The 9,980-nt window shown below is 57.8% G+C and overlaps 1 protein-coding gene across 1 annotated transcript; it reads left to right on the top strand.

Annotated features, from left to right (window-relative positions):
* Nucleotides 1–1,260: 1,260 nt before the first annotated feature.
* Nucleotides 1,261–8,205, top strand: MATN4 (matrilin 4). The gene is made up of 9 exons (XM_054218467.1): nt 1,261–1,357; nt 2,741–3,310; nt 5,058–5,180; nt 5,280–5,402; nt 5,541–5,663; nt 6,129–6,542; nt 6,928–7,080; nt 7,864–7,974; nt 8,144–8,205. Exons 1-9 carry the CDS (start codon nt 1,285–1,287, stop codon nt 8,203–8,205), a joined length of 1,752 nt encoding a protein of 583 aa, XP_054074442.1. The 5' UTR covers nt 1,261–1,284.
* The last annotated feature ends 1,775 nt before the right edge of the window (nt 8,206–9,980 follow it).

Below are 9,980 nucleotides of genomic sequence, written 5' to 3'. Positions count from 1 at the left end.
GAACACTGAGTCTGGAGACAATTTTAAGATGCAGCTGTGAAACCTATTATCAGCATCACTGCTATCAAATGCATTAGGTTCAGGGCTGCACGTAACCACTGGGCAATTAAATGACAACCCTGGTGATGAATTACAACTGAGACCTCCTGGGGCTAAATAAATATCGGCTGATAACTACTGATAAAATGAATTTCCATGTGCTTTTTTCAGAGGCACCCTTCCACTATCTGTGCCCACGTCTCCCGGGGGAAACCGCATTAACTGTGGTATTTCCCAGCCTGCCCCCCCCCCCGCCCCCAGCACCTTGGGTTTCCAACCAGAGCTGGAATAAAAATAAGCCAAATAAATCTGTGTCCCTGCAGGAGCCAGGCAAGGGCAGGGAAAAGCAAGGCAAGACAGGGGTGGGCAGGGAGGGGGGACAAGTGACAAGCTGAGGTTTTGGGTAACTGGTCTAAATGTTTTTCCTCCGCCTCAAACGCATGAAAAACCTGTCGGGGTGCAGAGTATGCCTTGGAAAAGGCAGCAGGATGGGGAATGCTGGTGAGAGAGCGGTGGGGTCCCCCGGGGTGATGCTTCCCCGTGAAGAAGGAGAGCAGTGGGCTGGCAGTGCTTCTGCCCGGGGCAGGGGGACGGCTGCAAGGCCATCTGCACAGGCACCCTGCCACCCCGCGCCTGCGGAGGCTGCTGCTCTCCTTTGGAAAAAGGCAGAGAATAAATTCACGGAGCTTCTTGGAAAAAGGGTCTTTGACAGTGACTTCGAGAGCCTTCTGAGCAGGTTTTGTCTGTGCTGGTGTTTCATCTGGGGGCTTCTCTTCCCAGCACGTTGCGGAGGGAGTGTCGGGGGGGGCCGGTGCTCCCCATCTCTGGGTGCAGCCTTCCCACTCTCCGGCTGGCTGCGGAGAGCAGCCACACTGCCAGTGAAAAAGCATTTGGCTGAACATCCCATCCGCCTGGTTTGCAAGTGAAAATAAGGTTTGTCCGATGGCCAGCTCCACCCAGAGCAGAAAATCAGACCCTTTGGCAGATGGTTGCTACTGTAATGAAATTTAACTGTGCTGAGACTGCCAGTCCTCGAATGGGAAACATCCCACGTGGGTTCAGAGGAGCTTGGGGATGGCTCTGTCACAACTGCTGCTGCTGCACAGGGTTTTTGGCACTGTCTGGGGACACCCACCACAGGCGAGCGTGGCCCCGCGGCTCAGCCCACTCTCAGCACTGATTGCACATCATCTTCTCCCCGCAGCGAGTTCCCCCAGCCCCGGAGCCGTGTGGTCTCGCAGAGCCATGATGAAGCTCCTGCCCGTTGCCCCTCTCCTCCTGCTTCTGACGGCACTGGAAGCAAGACCAAAACCTGCAGGTGAGCCCTGGACAGTGGGAATTGCTATGGGGAGAGAGAAGGGAATGTGTCAGGGCAGTGAAGCCCTCCGAGGACAGCTTGCTGCTTGAGGGGGGGGACACCTGCTGCCTCTTCTTTGGAGGCATCCCCAGGAGGATGGAGGATGTCCCCAGGCATGGGACCCGAACTTCCCAGCACTGCCCAGGGGAGCGGGAGCCCAAGCCTGGCCCCAGCATGGTGGGTCTGGTGCCACTTGCTCTGGGCACATCCTCAGCCTTGGCACAGCCCAGCTCAGAGCTTGTCACCCTCCTGCTCGTGGGCTCTGACCACCCGAGGGGGAACCCCCTCCCTCCATGGGTCTCCTGATGGGGGGGACAAAGCAAACCCAGGGCCACCAGCCTCTTTCCTCCCAGGGCAGAGGGAGCTAAATCAATTCCATTTTGGAAACAGTGAAGGCACCGAACAGAGAAAAGAGCCGGGTATTTCTTGGAGACCTTCGGAGCAGTTGAGATGACAGCCCAGGTCTGGGCATCATCCCAAGGGGACGCAAAGTGTTTGCTTACCATTAGGGCCAAATTCTCCCAGGCTTGGGTACACACAAGCCAAGCAAAATATGTTCCTTGGCATTTCATATGCTAAACGCTCTCCCGGTTTGCACTGGAAGTTGCACCCATATGTCCAAGAGAGGCTCTTTGGCTCCATCCCCGCCATGTGCGTGCCCTTAGCTGTGCTTTTCACTGTCTCGTTTTCTGCCCTTAAAAAAAAAAAGCAGACCAAAGCAAGCTCTGGTTTTAGGCAGAAACTGGCAAAATGCAGTAAAACCATGGGAGGCTGGAGCTGTGGGGGAAACAGAGGAAATGCCCAGAGTGGTATTTTCATGGAAGGTGCCACAGCAGCGGGAGCCCGTACGGGGCAAGGTCTGGAGCAGGAGCTGCGGCTTACAGAGGACAGCACAAGGCACTGGGCTTTTTACATTTTAATGCTCTGATTTACTGCAGAGATGAAGATGCCGCTGCCTAAACCTGTGCCTAAACCTTGCCAGGGCAGATGCCGACAGACAGAGAGGCGTTTCTACAGCCTGGGGCCATCGGCTGTGGAAATACAGGGAGCAGGATCTGGGTCTGGCTGCAAGGACAGTGTTGGGGAGGAGGGGACACTGCCATTTCCCCACAGCCCCACGGCCAGGGCCTATCTCCCCAGCCTATCATCCCTGCTCCCCCTCTGCCGGCACCCGCCATGGGTTTATTTGGCGGGGGAAGGTGCTGGTCTGTGGGGGCTGCCCAGACCTGCCCTCTCCATCCCCCACTGAGCACCCCTCCAGCCACCCAGTGGGGATGTCTCTGCTCCCAGCCCTGCTCCCCACAGGCAGCCGCAACGCTGAACCCTCCCTTTGCCCCCTTCCAGCCCTGAAGTGCAGGACAGGACCCCTGGACATCGTGTTTGTGATCGACAGCTCCCGCAGCGTGCGCCCCTTTGAGTTCGAGACCATGCGGCGCTTCATGATGGACATCATCGGCAGCCTGGACGTGGGCCCCAACGCCACACGGGTGGGGGTGATCCAGTACTCCAGCCAGGTGCAGAACATCTTCTCCCTCAAGACCTTCTTCACACGGGCGGACATGGAGAAGGCCATCAACAGCATTGTGCCGCTGGCCCAGGGCACCATGACGGGGCTGGCCATCCAGTACGCCATGAACGTGGCCTTCACCACGCAGGAGGGCGCACGCCCTCTGCACAAGAAGATCCCCCGCATTGCCATCATCGTGACGGACGGGCGGCCCCAGGACCGCGTCACCGAGGTGGCCACCCAGGCCCGGAATGCTGGCATCGAGATCTACGCCGTGGGCATCCAGCGGGCAGACATGAACTCGCTGCGGGCCATGGCCTCGCCGCCGCTGGAGGAGCACGTCTTCTTGGTGGAGTCCTTTGAGCTCATCCAGCAGTTCGGGAAGCAGTTCCAGGACAAGCTCTGCGGTGGGTGAGAGCTGCAGGGTGGCAAGGGTGGCCCTGGTGCCTGCTTCTCATCCAGGCTAGAAAATGACCTTCAGAGGGGCGTTTGGGGTGGCTGCCCTTGCTAGAAGGAGTGTGGACAGGGAAGGAACCTCCCCGATGGGGTGTTGGGACAGCCAACCTTTCTTCTTGCTCGCCTTTCTTGGGGGGAGATATGGAAAGCTTTGAAAGCACTGCAAGCAAGTGCTTTTCTTCACGTGTGCTCTGCCCCAAGCCAGGACATCGTGGCAGCAGTGACAGGAATATTCAAGAGCAGAAGACGTGGAGCTGTTTTCCCGGGTGTGATGGGGGCGGGTGACACAGAGCCTCATATACATTTCGACGTGGCTCTAGCAGGGTTCTCCTCCTACGCAGACACGTGCATGGCATCTGCTGCACGCACATTTGTGTTTAATAAAACCCTGGCCGCGTGGTGCTGCTCTGGAGCGTCCGGCCGGTCTCGGCGGGGAGCCGGCAGGCTGGTTCACACCGTGGCCGTGCTGGCGGGGCTGGGACCTGTCTGTCCCCTGCCATGCTGGTGGGTTTTGCCCGAGAGCTGGCACTGCAGCGGGCTGGCAAGACCTTGCTCATGTACTTCAGCACATGTCAAAGGGCAGAAGGCAGCTGCCAGCATCCTTTGGGCAGCGTTTCCCAGCCAGGGGCAGGTGCGTGCCTGCAGGGCTGCATTATTGCCACGGTGGGTCCCTGCTTGCTGACCAGATATTTCTGGTGGGTCCAGGGCTGACCAGATATTTCCCCCCCGGGGCCCTGATGTGCTCCTGTGCCTGATGCCTTTGCTTACAATGCCCTGTCCATCGCCTGCCTGCCCTGGTGCCCGCTTCCCGGCCGGCTCCGCAGGCTCCTGGCCGCACGGACACACAGACCTGACTCATTCGGCATGTTCTGGCTGAGCTCAAGCTTTCGCTTACTCAGCTCAAGCTATTGACAGTATCAATTAATATTGAGCGTTAATTTAGTGCTTGGGTAGATCAGAAAGCTGAGGCAGTCCAGAAACCTGCCCCGTGCGGTGTCCGTGCCCGTGCATTGGAAATCAGTGGGTGAGCACTGGGGCTGGAAGGGCTGGGGCCATGTGGGTTGTCCCGGTGGCTTCGGCTGCAGGGACATGGCACATGCCAGAGCTGGGGTCCCTGCGCATCCAACCTGCCCGTGGGCTGCTCTGACGCCCTTTCTGTCTTTCAGGGGTGGACATGTGCATGGAGCAGGAGCACGGCTGCCAGCACAGCTGCGTCAGCACCCCCAGCTCCTTCTACTGCGAGTGCAACCCGGGATACAGGCTCAATGCGGATGGAAAGACCTGCTCCCGTAAGAACCCTTTTTTTATCCTAACTCTCACAGAGGGCTTGTAGCTACAGGTCTCAGGGAGGGAAGCCGGAGAGGACCCAGTGAGGCCAGCAGCAGCCCGGATGCTTTGTTCACCAGGGAAGCTGCCTCCCGGGTCTGTAACGACTGCGGACGTTCAGCATTGCTAAACCCTGGTCACCTCTCTGGGGTGGGACACTTGGGGCTCATGTGGGTGTACCTGGCTGTCACCCGAGTGCGCAGTGTTTTGGCCCTGTATTTTGAGTGCAAAGCAGTATTCATTAGTTCTGGACACTATCCCGGGACTTTTCCTTCTTGTCTGAAGGAGATGGGAGGTTTCCCGAAGCCCTGGAGCAGTCCCTGCTCGGCTGCTCTGGGGCAGGAGGGTGACGGGTGTCCTGTTCTCCCGCAGCCATCGATGCCTGTGCAGACGGGAGACATGGCTGTCAGCACCAGTGCGTCAGCACCCGTGGGTCCTACTCGTGCCGCTGCCGCGTGGGTTACTACCTCAACCAGGACAAGAGGACCTGCTCCAGTAAGTCTCTCTCTCCCGTCCTGTCCCTTCATTTGCTTCTCACTCTCCCTCTCCGTCTCTTCTCTCCCTTTCTGCCCACCCCTCTCCTTCTCTCACCAGTGATCGATTACTGCAGCTTCGGAAACCACAGCTGCCAGCACGAGTGCGTGAGCATCCCCAGCGGGCACTACTGCCGCTGCCGCAGCGGGTTCACGCTGCAGCCCGATGGCCGGTCCTGCAGGGGTACGTCCCGGCGCAGTGGCACAGCATGGGCTGTGGTGTACGGCGGACACCGTTACGTCCTGCCCGGTCCCCAGGGGAAGGGCTGTTCCCGGGCCACCCCACCTGGACGGGGATAACCCTAAGCTCTATGTCTTCCAGCCACCGACCTCTGCAACGGGGTGGATCACGGCTGCGAGTTCAAGTGTGTGAGCACGGAGGGCTCCTACCGCTGCGTGTGCCCCGAGGGCCAGCAGCTCCAGGCTGACGGCAAGGCGTGCAGCAGTGAGTACTGGGACCTGGCTCTTGGTCTCCTCCTTCTCTGGGCTCTCTGCTCCTGGCAAGGGCTTACCTGAAACTAGGCTGGGGGTCTAAGTGGGACTTCATCTGAGCTGGGTTGGAAGGAAGATGGAGAGCTAGCTGGGCTTGCGGGAGCGCCCCGGCTGCTGTGGGGATGGATGTGGGCTTGTGTCCTCAGAGACATGGCCCAGAAGGTGCAACAGGAGCTTTGAGGAAAGGCTCAGGAAAAGGGAGACCTAGGAAGGACTTTCAGGGGACGCTGGGGTGGCAGTGGAGGTTTTTGGGCTGAGACCCCTGGGCACGCTTTGTCCTGCTTCCTGGCCTCACCGCAGCTGAAGATCCAGGGGGCCCACGTGGTGTCCTGAAGCTCTGCCCCAGCCCTGGGCATCTTCACCCTGGTGGTGCTCCCAGCCAGGCTGGTCCCTTCTCACCTTCCTCCTCTGCCCACAGAGTGCGGGGCCGGGCACGTTGACCTAGTGATGGTGATTGATGGCTCCAAGAGCGTCCGGCCCCAAAACTTCGAGCTGGTGAAACAGTTTGTGAACCGCATCGTGGACCTGCTGGAGGTGTCCCCCCACGCCACGCGGGTGGGGCTGGTGCAGTACTCCAGCCGCGTCCGCACCGAGTTCCCCCTCAACAAGTACCACAGTGCGGACGAGATCAAGAAGGCAGTGATGGAGGTGGAGTACATGGAGAAAGGCACCATGACTGGCCTTGCCCTCAAGCACATGGTGGAGCACAGCTTCTCCGAGCTGGAAGGTGCCAGGCCTCTCTCCCACAACATCCCCAGAATTGGTCTTGTCTTCACGGATGGGCGCTCCCAGGATGACATCTCCGAATGGGCCAGGAGAGCAAAGGAGTCAGGTGCGGGGGGCCAGGGAACGCCCATATTGCAGTGCTTTGGGCATCCCAGGATGGTTCCTTGGGGTGGGTGGCTCTGGGGGAGGCTGCAGCATCCAGCCTTGGCGTTCTGCATCGCCTGGGTCCACAGGGGCAGATGTGCCTCTGCTGTGGTCACAGGGTGCTCTGAGCAGCATCCTTCATGCAGCATCCTCCACCGTGGCAGTGCTGCTGCATTCCTCAGCATCCTTCCCAAATTCCTGATGTGGATTTGGGAAGCCGAGGGGAAATCCTGCATCCACGGCTTCCCAGGGGAGATCCTGCATCCTCAGCTTTGCTCCCTTGGGGCTTGGGGCTGCTTGGTGCGGGGTGGCTGCCATGGTGCTCAGGATCTGTCCTTGCCATGCAGGGATTGTCATGTTTGCCGTGGGTGTCGGCAAGGCCGTGGAAGAGGAGCTGAGAGCGATCGCCTCCGAGCCAGTGGAGCAGCACTTCTCCTACTCAGCAGACTTCACCACCATGACCCACCTCGTGGAGAACTTCAAGCTGAACATATGCCCAGGTGGGTGCTCCTGGCCACAGCAGGGGGCTCAGCCCTGAGCCGGGGGAGCCCTCCTCGCCCTGCAGAGCTGGAGGGGTGGTTTGTGTGTCTGTCACCCTGTCACGTACCCCAGGGCTGAGCTGGGTCGGCGTGAGCCTAGCTTGTCTCTGGATCTCACCAGACTGTTGTGGGTATGGAGGTGGGTCTCAGGGAGGCATTTGGAAGAGAAGGTGGTGGAGCTGGGGGGTTTAATACAAAAATATTCATGTGAGTGGCCACTGCAGTGCTGTTGTGTGGGCAGAGCCTGGGGTCGCACCCTGCCTTGAGGGACACTGCCCCAGCTCTGAAGACGACCTGTCTCCTCATCCAGACTGGCACTTCTGCTGCTGACGGGTGCACCATGGAGGACCATGGTGGTTTACTGGGAGGGTGTCCCTGCCCAGGGTCAGGCTGGGGCTCCCCAGTGCCCTTGGGACCCCCACAGGGCTGTAGATGGGGGGGTCAGCATGGCTCCTGCCACCACAACTTGAAGGCAAAGTGAAGGTCGGCACTGGCTGTCCTTGGCACCCTGTGGCCACGTGCGCGGCAGCTCTGCGGGATGCCCGGCGGCGAGCTTGCTGGGCTCAGAGGGATGCAGCCTGGGGAAAGGAGCGAGGCTGGAAAAAGAAGGGAAAATAGAGGGAGAGCCCTGAGCCTCAGGTCCGGTGGCTGCAGGGACAAGGGACTCGTGCTACCTGGGGGCAGGGCAGAGCCAGGCGCCGTGGGGCCATGGCTCTGACTGCACCCAAACCCCCCCGGTCACAGAGGAGGGCAAAGGGGAGATGGAGATCCGCAGCCCGTGCGAGTGCGAGGCGCTGGTGCAGTTCCAGACGAACACCGTGGCCATCCTGCAGAGCCTGACCGAGAAAAATATCCTTTGGGGTGATGCCTGGGCTAGCCGGGGTGCAGGGCAGGCTGGGGACAGGCTGCACGCAGGGAAGGGAGGGGGGGATAAATGGGAGTGGGAAAGATTTTAGGCTTTTTCCTCTCGAAGGAGTCTTTTGCCCCCCAGACCATTGGGCTCACAGTGTTTCCTTAGCACGTTCACTTGCTCAGATGACGGCCAGACTCGAAGACCTGGAAAAGCAGATTGCCAACAAGAAGTGATCCTTGTGGAAGGCTGCAGCGCTCGGACGGGGCACGGGGACGTACAGTAGCTACGTGGCATTGTTATTGCTAGGTTATTGTAAAGCATCAGTGTTTGTTCTTGTATTGCAAAATCCCAGGGGGGGATGCGGAGTGTATTTACAAAAACAAAAACCCTAAAAAAAAACCAAACTAAAAAAGAACTTGAGCGAAAACCCCTGCTGTGAAGCCAAGGGGTTCAGCCGTCGCTGTTGCCTCGTTCCTGCAAACTGGCAGGACTGGGATGAGGTGGGATGACTGCGTGGGCAGGCTGGGCTTTGGAGGAGAAGACATGACACCTGGCTTTTTCCCTGGGATGAACCAGCCCCCCCCCCCAGCCCCTGGCCAGCCCCCAGCGCCCAGCGAGCTGCTTTGCAAGAGAAAAAAAAAAATATCTATACTGATCGCACCCTGAGAGCTTCTGCCATCTCAGCGGCTGCTGAGTGGTGGGGCGAGGAGAGCTGGGTGCCGCGGGCAGTGCATGGGGATGTGTGCCCCCCCGGGGCCGGCTCCCGGCATGGTGCCCGGGTGTGCACCCACGGGAAAGCAAGGGGGCAGGAATCGTCAGGTCCCCTTGCCCCCATTTCGGCGGAATTATTTGGGAATCGGTCATTATCTTGTTGGTTTTTTTTATCACATAGCAAAATGGTAATATTTCTTTCTATAAATATCTACGTCTGTGTGTATATATATATATTTCATTTTGAGAACAGGGTAGTGCTATTTCTAAACACTTCTTTTATATAAAAAAAATTCTATCTGGACAATAAACGCCCTGAAGATTTGTATGACCCGTCCCTCTCCTTTCGGCTGGGCTGCAGGGCCATGGAGGCAGCTCTGAGTCAAACTGGGGGCCTCTGGCTTTTGCAGAGGCCCCCTGTCCTCAGGCTCCAAAATCCTTTGGGAAAATCCTTGCTCTGTGGGCCCCTGAGGATGCTGCAGACCTGGCCTCGGCTGGAGGGAGCCAGTGTGGCATGGGGGGCTGTGTCACCATTCCCAGTGTTTGCTTTGGAGCCTGCGCTTGTCGGAGCGTGGGGAACTGTCACGTCCCACTCCCAGGAAAGAGAGGGCGAGTAAGTGACTTCAGATTCATAAATTCCCAACGGCGCGGACTAAGGTGAGATAAATCTCAAGGTCCATATGGAAATATTTATTAGCTTCCCTAAACGGTTAGTATAGGTCTTAACAAGTCCACAATAATTGGTTCGGTATATGACAAATGATGGCAAGTGGTGGGGTATGCATTGTGTTACTTAACAACAGGTACAGGACAACTTATGGCGAGCTTATGGTACAACTTATGGTACTTAAGGTCGTACTTAAAGTCGTTCTTAAAGTCGTTACTTAACAACTCTAAGAGAAAAGGGAAACTGAGGGATAGAGAAAGGAAAAGATAGAGAAAAAGACAGAGATAGAGAGATCACCGTTCCTGGTTCCAGTGTCTTTTCCAGGGGATCTTCCCAGGCATGATCTTCTTCTTTCTTGGAAAAATCTTCCCAGGTATGGTCTTCTTTCTTGGGAAGAATCTTCCCAGGAGCAATCTTCTTCTTTTGTTTCTTCTTTGTTCCCCCTTAGGGGCACTTATTTTCCCCTTTTCTGTTTGCTGAATGAGCATGGTCCAACCCCCCTTGCTGAGGACAGCCTCGGCTCAGGCTTCTCCCTTCTCCCAGGTGAGGTGTAGCTTGGTTTGGGTGGAGAGACGAGTGTCATAGTCATACGTGTTTAGCGTGATCTCTATAATCTTCATTAGCATATGC

This window comes from Rissa tridactyla, chromosome 12, assembly GCF_028500815.1.
Source record: "Rissa tridactyla isolate bRisTri1 chromosome 12, bRisTri1.patW.cur.20221130, whole genome shotgun sequence".
Lineage (NCBI taxonomy): Eukaryota > Metazoa > Chordata > Aves > Charadriiformes > Laridae > Rissa > Rissa tridactyla.
This window is presented reverse-complemented; position numbering and strand designations above follow the sequence as displayed.